Raw genomic sequence first — 15,834 nt, 5'->3', positions numbered from 1 at the left:
TTATTTAAGAAAAAATTTTAAATGTAATAGAGTTTTTATCATAAGAACCCATTAAATTTTAAATGTTTTCTTAATTATAATATTGTAAAGGGCATTTTAATTACAGAAGTCAAGGGTATTCTCTCATAGAGATGTAATACAGAAAATGCAGAATACTGAAGCCCCGGTTCTTCTTTAAAGTTATAAGCCAAAACCTACTTATAAGACACATCTTTTTCCTTCTAAATATACAGCTTGGGTAGAAGGAGAACTGTCTCTGATATTCTTAGAGTCATCGTAACATACTGTGTTTACTAAAATAAATATTTTGCCCCAACATCCAGTTGAGGGAAAAATCAGGGAGGAGTTTTATAAAATAGAAATGGTATAGACTTTCTGGGATGTTGTACTAGATAAGAGTTCTTTTTCATTCATAAGTAATAGGTTCATGATTATCCAAAATTAATGATAAATTAATAAAATATAAAACAACAATAAAATAAAACAAACAAGTAAATATACTTGTTCACTAATAACAACATTCATTAGATGCCTCCCAGCTTCCAGGAGGTATGACAAGTTCCTTAGGTAATTATATTATGGAACCATCTCAGCACTGGGAATATGTGTTATTTTTACCCCAATTTCACAGACAATGAAGTCAACACTTGGCTTAAAGAAGTTAAAAAATTTGTCTGAGATTCTGGCTTCGGCAGCATGACCTCAGGCTTCATGTACTGTTTCATCATGGTTTCTAAGATTCACTTTCAACTTTTCCTTGTCACTAAAATCCTCTAATTTTTGCAAACAGTAGTTGATCCTAATAACAGTCCCATATTTCAATATCTTGTTTCAGCATGTAAGGCTTTTAGTTAAAAGTAGCAAACTGGAGCTTGTGAAAGAAATGAGATCAGCCTTCTCCTTGCAAATTCTGTGTCACAAAATGGTGGGCCATATTTTTAATATGGCAAAAATATATAGAAGTGTCTTGTTTATTATCAGCAAATGTGGTAGCAGCCCACCCGTCGGAGGAATCCACATTTAGAGGGACCGTGATGACCCAGCGCTTGCTGGGAAAGCAGCCGCTACTTGTAAGAACAAGGGTGATGGCAGAGTTTTCTAGCAAATAAGTTGCATCGCCTTGAATAATCTATTGGTAATACATTTGAAAGAGAGAATTAAGCCAAAGCCAGTTTTCATCGGCACACTGGATGTAAAATCATCCAAGCGCCTCTCCCCTGGTCTTGCTGCCCAGACCACCCCATCCTCAGCAAGCTCTCCCCTGTGCCCGTAGGAGCTGCCTCATGAGCGTGGAGCCCGCCATCAGCACCAAACACCTCCCTTACCAGAGCTTTCAGCTCTTCGGCTTTGACTTCATGGTGGACGAGGAGCTGAAGGTCTGGCTCATCGAAGTCAACGGCGCCCCTGCTTGTGCTCAGTAAGTCTCAACACCACCAGGGGGGGTTTGTGGGTGTGTATTTTTATTGGGGTACAGTTACTTTACAATGTTGTGTTAGTTTCTGCTCTACAACGAAGTGAATCAGCTACATGTATAATATATCCCCTCCCTCCTGAGCCTCCCTCCCACCCCCGATCCCACCCCTCTAGGTCATCACAGAGCACCCAGCTGAGCTCACTGTGCCATATAGCAGCTTCCCACTAGCTCGCTGTTCTACACTTGATAGTGTATGTATGTATCAGTCCTAATCTTCCAGTTTGTCCCTCCCTCCCCTTCCCTCGTGTGTCCACATGTCCATTCTCTACATCTGCATTTCTGTTTCTACCCTGCAAATAGATTCATCTGTTCCATTTTTCTAGATTCTACATATATGCATTAATATGTGGTATTTGTTTTTCTCTTTCTGACTTCACTCTGTATGACAGACTCTAGGTCCATCCATGTCTCTACAAATGACCCAATTTCATTCCTTTTTATGGCTGAGTAATATAGTCACTGTATATGTGCCACTTCTTTATCCATTCATCTGTCCATAGACATCTAGGTTGCTTCCATGTCCTGGCTATTGTAAATAGTGGTGCGGTGAACATTGGGATGCCTGTGTCTTTTTGAATGAGGTATCACCTCACATGGGTTAGAATGGCCATCATCAAAAAATGTATAAACAATAAGTGCTGGAGAGGGTGTGGAAGAAAGAGAATCCTGTAATACTATTGTTTGGAATGTAAATTACTACAGCCAGTATGGAGAACAGTATGAAGTTTCCTTAAAACACAAAATGGAACTACCACCACTGCATTTTAACAAGTGGGAATTTGGTTCCACAGGTGGGGTAGTCTGTCTTGACACGGGGTGAGCTCCCATTTCCAGGGTGTCCAAGAATGTGCATGTGTGCTTGCTAAGTCCTTCAGCATGTCCAACTCTTTGCAACCCCATGGACTATAGCCCACTAGGCTCCTTTGCCCATGGGATTCTCCAGGGGATCTTCCCAAACCAGGAATCGAACCTGTCTCTTGTGTCTCCTGCATTGGCAGATGGGTTCTTTATCATTAGCACCACCTGGGAAGCCCATTACTGGGTATTCTAGCATAGACCCTTTGAATGATGTCAAGGAGGATGTACCAGCGATGGTAGTGCTTTGGTTGGACCCTGGACAGCAGGGGGCCTTATCGGGTCATTCCCCTTTCCATCTCCTTTCCACATGAGCTGAGCATTTAGCCTGTGCTGAGGTGGGTGGTGGATGCCGTGAAAGTTCCAAACAAAGCCAGGAGTAGCAGCTGAGACCCTCTTGTGTGGCAAGGTGATGGGTCAGCAGGTCCCGTGAGTGGGGGAGATAGTGATGAGCAAGCATTTCAGGGGCTCCCTGGACAGGAGGTGGTCTGAGAAGGTGTCGTGGACATGGTGGAGCTGAAGCTGAGTTGGAAGAGGAGAGAGTCACCTGTGCCAAGGGGAAAGGGACCCAGTCTCCAGCTGCACCTTGCTCTGGGCCAGGCTCTAGGGGAGATGTGCAGAGAACAGACCCTGCCCTCAGGGAACTTCCAGTCCTCCTGGGAGGAGTCTGGCTGCAGCGTGGCATGAATGTTGTGGGGTAAGGAAAACAGGGTATAGGTGAGTTGGGGTCTACCTGTGGGAAACCTTTCATGTAAGGGAGTCATTTGTACTTCATCCTCAAAGGTTGCAGCTTCATCCGTGCCTGCAGCTAACAGTATTTGTTAGGTCCCTGTCACCTGCCAGGCCCCGGACTGGGCTCTGGGTCTCAGCCTTTGTACCGAGAGACCTCGGCCCCGCCCTTTGTAGAGGGAGACTGGGAAGGACCAAGGACAAGACAAATATAGATGACAGACATGCTGTCATAGAGTGAAAGATGTTAGAAGATAATAAAATTGAGCACAAGGGTCCCCTTGGGAGGTGATGCCTGGACTGAGATCTGAAGGAGGAGGAGAGTGAAGGAGGCTGGGGTGGAGGGGTTTGGAACGTTTCACATCCTCCCTCCATCATGTCCTTGGGGTGCCCACCTTCTCCTGTCCTTCCTGTTGGCGGTACATCCCTCCTTGTGCTCTGGCGCAGTCCCCTCCGTCCAGGCAGGAGGGCAGGATGAGGACGCTGTGCTCAGCTGCCTTCTCCCTCTTTGCTGCATACTTCCCACCAGCATGTGGTACCCAGCAGATTTCCCCAGTGATTACAAAGAGCCCTCCTGGACTTCCCTGGCGGTCCAGTGGTTAAGACTCCATGCCTCTTATACAGAGGGCACAAGCTCAGTCCCTGGTCAGGGAACTAAGATCCCACACACCTGCTGTGCAGTGAGGTCAAAAGCCCTCCTCTGACGCCCTGTCCTGCTCCCCTGACCACTCCCTCCCTGCTCCCTTCACAGCCACACTTCCTTATTTTTTTGGCCTCTCTGCATAGCATGTGGGATCTTACTGGTTTCCCGACTCAGGATCGAACCTGCACCCCTTGCACGGGAAGCACAGCCTTAAGCCCTGGACTACTAGGGAAATGCCCACAGCCACACATCTGGAGAAGCCATGTCTGCACACACTATCTCCTCTTCCTCAGTCCACATCCACACTGTGGTCCGCTCCAGGCTGAATTCCATCCACCCTCACAGAAACTGTTCTTTCCAGGTCTCCAGCCAAGTCCATCTTGCACTCCTGGATTTTAAAGCCAGCCAACTACATTGCATCCCTGAGTCCCAGGCCAATATCTGCACCTGTCTTCCCGGCATCCTGCGCGGAGCTATGTGGATGTCCAGTGGGCATCCCACCCCAGAGCTGCCCATCTCAGTGAATTTCCAGCTCCCCTCTTTTGGGGTCCTGAGCCAGAAACCCAACTAAGACCCAGCCTCCCCCTTTCCATGACCCCCAAGGTTCTGTCCATCAGGCCTGGTCAATTCTGCCTCCAGCTTTGGCTCAAGGGTTGACCTCTAGTCTCTGGGTAGGAAAAGGTGGATCTGCCTCTTTTATTCATGTAAGGATTAAAGGCGAGGGAGGGCAGAGAAACAGCAATTTCTCAGTTCATTTGGAGTGATGAGTAATATCCTTGACCTCTATCAGTGGCATCCACACACTGGCGAAGGCTCACCTGCTTGCTGAGATGCTCTGCAGGATCTGGTCATGCTGGAGCCTGACAGAGGCCTCTAGTGATAAGCCACTGGGCATCAGGGTTCGCTGTCTTCTCTGGGCTCCATCTTACTAGCCCCTTAGAGCTACTCCCTATGTGCTGGATCTCCTTTGCTCAGAGTCCTGATGAAAGCAGTGGGGTCTAGCAGAAGAGCGGGGTGTTGAGGAACATGTAAAAATGAGCATCCTTAAAGAGTCCACTGGAGGAGGGAGCCAGACATTGCCCAGTTAATTATTGTATGAATTATTTTGAGTTATAGTTGCTGTTATAGAAAAGAAACAGATTCTATCTTCTGGAAGAAGTGAAGTGAAAGTGTTAGTTACTCAGTCCTATCTAACTCTGCAACCCCATGTACTGTAGCCCACCAGGCTCCTCTGTCCATGGGATTCTCCAGGGACGAATACTGGAGGGGATAGCCAACCACTTCTCCAGGGGATCTTCCTGACCCAGCAATCAAACCCAGGTCTTATGCATTGCAGGTGGATTCTATACCACCGAGCCACAAGGGAAGCTCTTCTGTCTTTTAGGTGCATAGTTTTGAGTAGGGAGAGCTCTTGGAATGGGGGGGTTACTGTGAGGTGGCTTGGAAACCCCCAAGGGACCCAGGCCACACCATGAGGTGGATGGATCCTGTTCTTATGCCGAAGGAAGTAAACATTTTTAAAATTTTTTTATTTTTTACATTTTTTTAATACAACAGTGATGTATGCTTTTTCCTGATTCTTTTTTTGACCATGCCTTGAGGCATGGAGGATCTTAGTTCCTTGGCCAAGGATCAAACCTGTACCCTCTGCATTGGAAGGCGAAGTCTTAACCACTGGACCACCAGGAAATAAATAGTCCTTGAAGGAAATAAACTTTCAAATGCTTTTATCCTTGCTTCCTAAAGGACAGATGGGGAAGAGAGTTGATAGAGATGATGATACAATGGCGTAGTCAAAGGAAAGTCTTTATTCAGGAAGCACGGTTTCCATTGTTGTGCAAGTGTTAAAACAGGACTTACTTGTCTTGCTGTATGAAATAGCAGGATGTTCAAAGACCCATACTTGCTTGTATACTGGGCACCTCCTATGCCAGAAATACCGAAGTTGTGAGTTGACTTGACGAGGTTGAAGCTGTGTCTCTCCCCCCCGCCCCCAGCATCCCCTTCAGAAAATCTTTCCCAAGGTGGCTAATGACATGCTTCATGGAACACCAAACACTGTCTATTTCAATGGTTTTGGCTCTTAGTGACTTGCCAAGACCCAAGGCTACCAAGACCCAAGCTACCATCCCTCCTGTGCGGGCCTCCTGATCATTGTCCCTTCAGAAGGGGAAGGTTGAGTGGTGTAGCCTTGACCATGAGGCTTGATCCATGTAGACAGAAGAAGCAGGCTGGGGGTTGGGGGGAAGGGAGATAGGAAAGAGCAGACATCTCACAGGAGAAACGAAGGTCAGCCGGCAGTTAGGGCTTACCAAGACAGACAACAGAAGCATGGCTTTGCACGAGCTATCTTCCCAGAGGGCCTTACAAAAGGTTAGAACATAGCAATTCCAGCCTCAAGGGAAGTAGAAGGGGACAAGGGGTGGGAGAAAGTTTCTATGATGAAGATAATAGCAGAGATTTGCCACTGGATCAGGAGGGACGGGAATTCAGTTGTGAAAATTTCCCACCTGGTGGAGATTGGGAAATAGCATCTTCTAGAAGTCAGGACAGTGAAGACCTCTGTTCCTCCAGGTTGGGCTGGCCTAGACTCCTGCCACCTGTATCCCAGCAGTGTCCTGAGCAAGTTAGGCACATAGCAAATAGGCACATCTGGCCCAGAGCATCATCTCAGATGAGGGCTTTCTCTTTGAACCATATGTCTCTGGTTTTTCCCTGCGTTGACATGAGTGTGTGCTAGGTCGCTTCAGTAATGTCCAACTCTTTGCAACCCCATGGACTGTAACCCACTGGGCTCCTCTGTCCATGGGATTCTCCAGGCAAGAATACTGGAGTGGGTTGCCATGTCCTCCTCCAGGAGATCTTCCTGACCCAGGGATCAAACTTGAATCTCTCACATCTCCTACACTGGCAGGTAGGTTCTTTACCTACCTAGCACCACCTGGGAAGCCGTCCCTGTGTTGGAGCCAGTCCTAAAAGAGCTCGCACTGGGGCTTCATACACTGCTGTGTGAAGCAGATAAAAATTCTGTAGGGAACAAGGGGGTGTGGAGTTTGAAGGCCTCCTTAAAGCTCTGGGTGGGAGGTTTTCCTCCTTGGCTTTGGTGGTTCCTTGACCTCTGGCTGAAGTCCAGGTGCCAACACGTGGCATCAGGCCCCGCCTTGTCCCCTGCCTCACACTGCAATGGTCCCCTTTCCCTGATTTCCTGAGTTAGCTCTCCTTGGTGGTTGCCCCTCCCTCTATTTGCATGGCCCCTCCTCTCTCTTTCTCCCTCCCCTCCTTTGTCTCTGTATCTCACCCTCGTTCTTTTTAATTATTATCTTTAATTTTTATTGGAGTATAGTTGCTTTACAACAAAGTGAATCAGCTATGGATGTTTTGTCACTTGGTCCTGTCTGACTCTTTGTGACCCCATGGACTGTAGTCCATCAGACTCCTCTGTCCATGGGATTCTTCAGGCAAGAATACTGGAGTGGGTAGCCATTCCTTTCTCTAGGGGAATCTTCCCGACCCAGGGATCGAACCTGGGTCTCCTGCATTGCAGGCATATTCTTTACCATCTGAGCCACCAGGGAAGTCCACGAATAAACTATATTTATATATATATGCCCTCTTTTTTAGATTTCCTTCCCATTTAGCTCACCACAGAGCATTGAGTAGAGTTCCGTGTGCTATGCAGTAGGTTCTCATTAGTTATCTATTTTATATTAATGCATAGTATATATGTATCAATCCCAATCTCTCAGTTCATCCCACCCCTCCCTTCCCACTTTGATGTCCATACATTTGTTTCTACATCTGTGTCTCTATTTCTGCTTTGCAAATGAGAGGACAAGACAAAGAAGGTGTGGTGTGTATATACAGTGGAATATTACTCGGCCCTAAAAAGGAACAGAATTTTATCATTTGTAGAGACATGGATGAAACTAGAGAATGTCATACAGAGTGAAGTCAGTCAGAAACAGAAATATTGTATATTAACACATATATATGGCCTCTAGAAGAATGGTACTGATGATCTTACCACCCTCGTTCTCTGTCTGACTCCCCTCTCCTTCCTCCTTTCTGCCCTGTCATCGATTCTCTGTCCGATGTCACTCATTCTCCAGGTCTCAGCTGAGCTGTTACTCTGAGGAGTCTTCCTTAAAGGCTGTCTTTGAAATTGCCTGTCTTCCCTGCAGTTAGTTAGAGCAGGCATTGCCTTGTCTGTTCACCCGCAAGACCTTCCAGAAATATCCATTGAGTGGATGCTTTATCTTCATGCAGTAGTACTTCCTGCAGTATTTGTATGGACAGCTGACTCGTGTCTTATAAATACCAGCTGGAATTTTGGGGCAGATCCTGGTAAAAGAGTTCCCAGGTGGTGCAGTGGTAAAGAATCCACCTGCCAATGCAGGAGACACCAGAGACTCGGGTTCAATCCCTGGGTCAGGAAGATTCCCCTGGAGAAGGAAATGGCAACCCACTCCAGTATTCTTGCCTGGGAAATCCCATGGACAGAGGAGCCTGGCTGGCTATAGTCCATGGAGTTGCAAGAGAGTTGGATAGGACCTAGCAACTAAACAATCCTGATTTGAAAAAACAAAACAAAAAAACACCTTTCATTTTCTCACCTGCACTTTGATGTGCATCCTCAATAATAGATCTCCGAACCCATTTCAGGAAGCTTTATGCAGAGCTGTGCCAGGGCATCGTGGACATAGCCATTGCCAGCGTCTTCCCGCCCCCAGACGCGGAGCAGCAGCCCCCCCAGCCGGCCACCTTCATCAAGCTGTGACCCAGGGCCGTGTGCAGAGATGCCTCGGAAGAAGCACGCAGGGGTCCTGCCCCAGGGGAAGGAGATGTGTCTGAATTGCTGTCAAGCCAAAAGGGAGGAAGAGAGGCGACTCGGAGAGACGTGCTGGGAGAAAACAAAGGAGCTTCCCCCAGGAGCGATTGGTTGCCCAGAGGTCCCCGGGTGGAGCTCTCGGCCCTGCTACGGAGATTCGAAAACTGCAGCACATTTCTCAGACGGAAGAGCCAGATATTCTTCTAAGGGGCAAAAACAGGGATGTACTTACTTTACTTTCTCATTCTTTGAAAAGATCTGAATTATATCCTAAGGCAGCGCTACGAGCAGCAGCACCTCTCCCGCCCAGGGGTGGCAGCCGTCGGACCTGGCTGGTGACTGTCCACCTGGTGCGTTAGTGCCTTAGCTCTGTGCCCAGCTGTGGCCTCAGGTCTGGGGTGGGGACGGGATGTGAGAGCACTCAGGAGGTGGCCGATGGGTGCCCGCCGCTTGTCCCGTCACTCCCCCAACCGTCTGGACACGTGCTCACCATCTGTCCCTGGGGCCTGGCTGTGCGGGCGCCGCCTCGCCGCCAGGGGGCGTGCTCGCCCCGATCCTGATGGCCGGTCACCGGTCAGGGCTGGCGTGGACTGGGCGCCAAGCGCTGCTCTGTCTGACCTCTGCATGTTTTAGAAACCAAGCAGCAGAGTCTGCTGAGAACCCATAAGCATCCAATAAGCATGAGAGAGGAAAAAACGCGGTCTTGCTTTACTTAATAGCTGGGTGTGTGTGGGTGGTGGGGTGGGTCTTTGAAATATGACGATTATGGCGATTCTCAAATCTCCTTGTTTTAACCAGAATTCTACATGCCCTTTGGACAGGTTCTCTTTTGTTAATTTTTCGGAGGATTTAAATTTTGTTAAACGCCCCCCAGGAGAGTAGAATTCCACTCACCCCTACCCTCACCCCTACCCCACCCCAGGGGCTTCCTCCCTATTTTGTTTTTCTTGCTCTTTCAACACCTTCTTTAGGAGTTGGAAGGTTAGGTTTTGTTCCAGGGAAGATTTTTCGTCTCCTTGTTCCTCTCAACGTCCGGGAGAGGCTATGGATCAGTGTATGTCTCGCCCGAATGAGGAAATCTCTTGAAATGGAAAAGTTGTGGTTTCAAAGCGGCACATGGCACCCTGTCAATCAGCAAATGTAGCAGTGTCCCCTTAGGTGTAGTTTCTACTACCCACGGCATGGATGAATAATCTACAGACTTTCCAGGAGGCCACGTCACTAGCAAGAAGGAGCCCCCGCATGCCACTTGTGTCCAGTGAGAGCTGAGTGCACAGTGCATGGGAATCCCCGCAGACCCACTGAACAGGCATGCACCCTCCACCCCAGGACCGGCAGCGGCCGGTGCGGTCCTTCTCTCTGGCACATATGCCCTCCCTTATTCATCTCCACTTCTGCAGCCAGGGGAGACTTTTTTACAGAGCAAAGAAAAAGCAACCTCAAATATGATGAGATGTGGGAGCTGATGGTAAAAAAAGGAATCATGATGGAAATGATTTCATGGATGCAGCAGTGGGTGTGGGATGTGAAAGTATTGTGTCTCAGTGAAGTGGAGGAAGGACCAGCTGGCTGGGCTCGCCCTGCAGTTTGGAATTAAAAAATAAACATGCCAGTGGTTACCCAGAATATATAGATGATGAAGTTTGCATCCAGAGCAAAATAAAAGAAGTGTTACTGGAATCCTAGAGGCCCAGAGCAGTTAGTGTTTGGGGAGATCCTGAGTAGATTGTGGGCAGGTGCACAGCCATGGAGAAAGTGTAGGGTCCTGGAGTTTGGGAAGTCTGTGTGGGCTGGTGATGGGAAAAGTAGGGAGGTTTTCAAGACTTCCCTGGCCGTTCAGTGGTTAAGACCCCACACTGGCACTAGAAGGGGCACAGGTTCGATCCCTGGTTGGGGAACTAAGATCCTGCATGCTGCCCAGTGCGGTCAAAAAACAAGAGGGAAAAAAAAAAGCAGGGAAAATTTTGTAGTCCTGTCACAAGCAAATGCAGATTTGTAATGATCTTTTGGACCTAAATTACAGGGATATTTTTTGAGAATTTTCCAGTGTCTCTTACAGTGACAGAACTAAGAATCCAGGTGTTAGGAAGTCTGTGGATTTTGATGGGTTTTCTAAGAAAACAGAATTGATAGCAATATGTGAGGGAAGAAAGGCTTTAAAGAGGAAATTATGCTTCATTCCTCACGTGGTTTCAAGTAAGTATCTGTTTTGTGCATTTATGTCTGATCAGGGAGAACAGCTGGCACAGAACTCTTCCGTACCCTTCAGTAATATCCTTGGCACAGATGGTCCCCCAGTCAGTCTTCATCCTTGTAGTCTGTGTTCGTGTCGCCAGTTGCTAGGGAAGGAGGTGGTGGTGTTGTTTTGGAGATGTTGATTTCCATCTCCACTCGTTGGCTGCACAGCAACAGAGAAACCCATGAACCTCTGTGCCTTAGTTTCTTATCTTGTGGAAGATCTTGTTGCCTGATCCAGGGACTACCTCAAGGGCATTCAGTGAGGACACAGGAGATTAGGAAGGCTGGAGAACACTGAGGACCGAGGTTCTCAATGTGGATAATTTGCTGGAGTCACTGGGGAAGCTTTAAAGAATGTTGGTGTCCACACCTCCCTCCTCCCTGACCCCTGGCCCGTTAGGTCTGAACCTCAGGCGTCAGATGCATTGAGATGCCTCAAACCACTGCTGGAGAAGGAAGGACAGATAACATTATTACCTTGGAAGAATCTGATAAGGTTTAGAGATTTTTTTAAAATTTCTTTTGGAAAGCCAGGCATTTCTTTAAGGATGACCGGATGCTGGCGTGATATACAGCATATTCCATCCAAACAAGTTCTCTCTCTCTCTGCTCCCCGTCATAGCCTTTGGAAACTCAGCCATGCTTTCATCTACTTAAATCTGCTTTCATCTACTTTGTGAAGCCTTGTTGTCAAATGTAACCAGACATGAATTTATAAATCTGCTAAATATGTGTTAGGGTTACAAGTGTATTATTGAGAGGAAAGCCCCTTCTGTCTCACTGGATTCCTATGATGACTGTAAACTCCGTTTCCCCAGGACATGAAAGTGCCTCAGTGTCTGTCTGATATAGTGGAGCAGGTGCTGGTGGACTTAACCAGCTAATGTGGTGTTTTATGAGCGCCTCAGGGTGATGGCCCCAGACTTGGAACATCTGGTTGTGCTGGAAATGGACGAACCCACAAGCAGTGGTAACACTACCAAGGGTGTTTCCATTAAAGTGGAGGTTATGTCAAGCAGGGGTGCATCCAGCCTTGCCATGGGTCGTGGGGACTCTACCAGAGAAGACAGAGTGCCGGAGTGGGTCCCCACAGCACCAGTGGGTGCCATGGAGAAAGCTGTCTCTGCTCCTGGACACAGAATCTGTACCTAAGAGGAAATTACTTCTGAAACAAGGTGATTCTATGAATGTTTGAATGCCTGGAGCATTAAAGGAATCGTATTCAAGTGTTTTTGTCCCCTTTGGTTCTCTCATCTTACTGTGAGTGTTGACTGTCGTCCGATATGCCTGGTTATTGGAATCCGTGATTCTGTTAACCTAGAGGCAGGCAGACTTTTTCTCTAAAGGGCTAGGTAGTGAATATTCTAGGCTTTGCCAGCCCAACTGGTTCTCTCTTGCATATTCTTTTTTTCCTTAACTCTTAAAAAATATTAAAAAAAACAAAACTTAGCTCACGGGCCATGCAAAAATAAGCACATATATGGCCATTGTTTGTTGACCTAAGAAAGTTGGACTTGTCCTTTGAAACTGTGAGCTGCTCCAGGGTGATGCACTGAAACAATTTCAGCTGCCAAAATCTAGTCCATCATGTTTTACATGTCATGTGTATTATCTGAATCATGCTGCAGATTGTGTGCTTTAAAGAGAGTATCCTTCTCCAATTAGCCAGAAGTTCAAGAAGTCCTTCTTAAGACTTTACCAAGGCCATATAAATACCAGCAGGCATATCCTAGGGTCTTCTTTTGTAGCTCCGTTGGTAAAGAATCTGCCTGCAGTGCAAGAGACCTGGGTTCGATTCCTGGGTCAGGAAGATCCCCTGGAGAAGGGAATGGCAACCCACTCCAGTATTCTTACCTGAAGAATCCCATGGACAGAGGAGCGTGGCAGGTTACAGTCCATGGAGTCACAAGATTCAGACACAATTTAGCAACTAAACCACCACCACCATATCAATACCTACTGGTCTCACCTCAGACCCTTAGTCACATGGCTAGAAAGGGCTTCACTTATGTAAACTGTAATTAAACATGTAACTTGTGGACAAACCATCCAACTGAGGCTGGATGCTTTGAATTCCTTTCCTGTGTATAGCTGGCCTGCCTTGCATAGCAGCTTCCACACCAGAAATCTTGGCTTAAACACCCCACTCCAAACAAGTTTCTGATGTGACATGACACATACCCACTGGATTCAGTGGGGACTGCACAGGTTGGGTGCAGAGATCAGCAGACATGCATGGACCCTGCAGGCAGCTACTTAGAATCCTGAGAGTGGACAGGGTCAAAGGACTTCTTTTAGAGTCTGGTCCCATTTGCTGTTAGTAGCTGCCCCTTCCCCTTAAGCTGATGTTCTCCCGTGGTGTAAAAGTTCCAGTAATACTTTAAAGAGGTTTTCCCCAAAGCATCCCTGAAGACAAAGGAAAATGAGTCCCTGTCCATGGGATACTTGGTGGCACAACTTGAAGTCTGCTACAATCAAAATTCCTTTTCAGAATTCACAGGTGAAAACATCAGGGGGAATAGTAGAGGAAGAGCCTCTGAAAATCCCATCTTGCATAAAAGCAATGAGAACAGTGGCAAATTAGCCAAAAGCTTGCAACAATCCAGGAAGCGTTTATTAAAGAAAAATGTTTGCATATTGATAAAAACAGCAAGCTTGGTAGTGTTTGAACTTGCCCCATTTTCATCCCCTTTATCTAGCTCTGTGATAGCCTTGGAAACCAAGAACCCCAGAGTCATGGTGAAACCCCAGCAGCCCAGCAGCCATGAGAGGGTATAGAATGGTGCCGGAGCTCACCCCAAGCTCCATTCCTAGTGAGGTCTTCTTGTTTGGCCTGACTGGCAGTTCATGTAAGTCCTCAGTTTATTTTATTTGACCTCACTTAGAGTGTGCCCACTCTGAGCAGCCTATCCCTGGGTGCATTTGTTAAAAATAATCAGTGGCAACTGTTTAACCCCTCAACTTGCTGAGATGGTTTTAGCAGCTAGAACAACAAAAAAACTTAGAAGGGAAAGATGGGGAATGAGATGTTCATAAGTTTTGAAAAGCATCAGTATATTCCTAAAAATACAATTGTAGGCTGTGTATGTGCCTAGAGGAGAACTGAATTCCCTCAGCCTTCACCTCTGTCTGACAAGGAGGATCTTTACAAGCAGGAAGTGAAGACTAAGGCAGAGATGTAAACTGCCTGCTTGAGCATGAAGGCATACCTTTCATACACACACAAACATACACACAGTCCTGTGCCAAAGACTGGGAGATGTACTTGTTCCAAGTGTTTAAGGAAATCTCTGTAGAATCATTGGTTGACCACTAAGCTAATAGAGCAGACACTTCAGTGGCCATACATAAAAAAATACAGGCTTGACAGAATTAGTTCAGGAAAGTCACTAAAAAAACAACGATAAACCCTGAGGAGGGAAGAGTGGTTTTCCAAAATTGCCCCATTGTATTATTAACGTTTTCATAACAAGTTATGGGACATGCAAAGAAAAAGAAAGCATGCCCCACAGAGGGAACAGTCAATAGGAATCATCCCTGAAGAAGCACACGCATTGAACTTAACTACATAAACACTTTAATTCAGCTATATAAAATATGTTTAAAGAAATAAAAGAGATAGGATGATGTGTCACCAAAGACACAATATCATTAAAGAAATAGAAATTGTTTTCTGAATAAAGCAAAGTAGAAATTTTGGCACTGGAAAGTATGATAAAGCAAATGAAAAATTTAATAGAGGTGTTCATAAGCAGGTTTGAGCTGGCAAAAGAAGGAATCAGTGACTCTGAATTCAGTTGAGATCATCTAGTCTGAGGAATAGAAAGAAAAAAGAATGAAGAAAAAATGAACAGGCTCCAGAACTTAACTGTTGATATATATGTACACCAACATAGACATAACAGGAATCCTAGAAGAAAGGCAAGAGAGAGAGGGTGGCAGAAAACATACTGGAAGAAGTAGTGGTCAGAAACTTTCCCTCTTTGATGAAAACCATTAAACTGCATTCAAGAGGTTCAATGAACTCTTAAGTAGAATAGATTCAAAGAGATCCACCCCAGACACATTAACCACTAAGAAAATGACTTTAAGTATATAGTAAAAAGGGACATGGGAACTAAAATATTACACTGTGCTGCTTAGTCACTCAGTCGTGTCCGCCTCTTTGTGACCCCCATGGATTGAAGTCGCCAGACTCCTCTGTCCATGGGTATTCTCCAGGCAAGAATACTGGAATGGGTTGCCATGCCCTCCTCCAGGGGATCTTCCCAACCCAGGGATCAAACCCAGGTCTCTTGCACTGCAGATGGATTCTTTACCATCTGAACCACCAGAGAAGCCCTGGTGGAAAATATTACACTAGAAAATATTTAACAAAAGAAAAGGCAGTAGTGAAGGAATGGGGGGAGGTAGGAGGCATATACAAAGCAAACAGCAAAATATAGACATAAATTCCTATCTTATCAGTAATTTCATTAAATGCTAATGGCTTAAAGACTCAGTTAAAAGGTAGAGACTGGCAAAATGGATAAAAAGCCAAAACAACCACAATCCAACTCTATGCCATCTACAGGAGACAGCCTTTAGATTCAAAGACACAAGAGGTGAAGGTATGAGAAAAAATATAACATGCAAACAGTAACTTAGAGAGAGCTTAGATGGCCATACAAATATTAGATAAAATAGTCTTTAGGAAAAAAATTGTCACTACAGGCAAAGAAGGACATTTTATAATAATAAAAAGACCAATCCATCAGGAGATACAACAATTATAAACACATGTACCTAACAAAAGAGTCCCAAGATACATGAGGCAAAAAATGGCAGAACTGAAGACAGAAATAGACATTCAATAATAATAGTTGGGAGTTTTCAATCTCCCATTTTCAATAATGTCTAGAAAATCAACAATGAAATAAAAAACAATATAAACTAACCATATCTAACAAGTATCTATAGAACACTCTACCCAACTATATATTTAATGTATTTGTATAGCAAATATACATTTTTTCAAGTACATGTGAAACATTCTCAGGAATAAACCATATGGTACACCATAAAGCC

At 45.9% G+C, this 15,834-nt stretch overlaps 1 protein-coding gene across 1 annotated transcript in view; it reads left to right on the top strand.

The window, feature by feature from the left end:
• Positions 1-11,993, top strand: part of TTL (tubulin tyrosine ligase) — a 33,935-nt gene extending 21,942 nt beyond the window's left edge. The window contains exons 6-7 of the mRNA XM_065929185.1: positions 1,274-1,417; positions 8,364-11,993. Coding sequence (XP_065785257.1) covers positions 1,274-1,417; positions 8,364-8,478 — 259 coding nt within the window. The 3' untranslated portion in view covers positions 8,479-11,993. The remainder of the gene's footprint in view (positions 1-1,273; positions 1,418-8,363) is intronic.
• The last annotated feature ends 3,841 nt before the right edge of the window (positions 11,994-15,834 follow it).

The sequence above is a fragment of the Muntiacus reevesi genome, chromosome 3, assembly GCF_963930625.1.
Source record: "Muntiacus reevesi chromosome 3, mMunRee1.1, whole genome shotgun sequence".
NCBI lineage: Eukaryota > Metazoa > Chordata > Mammalia > Artiodactyla > Cervidae > Muntiacus > Muntiacus reevesi.
Note: the sequence above shows the minus strand (reverse complement) of the source record. Positions and strands in the feature narration are given on the sequence as shown.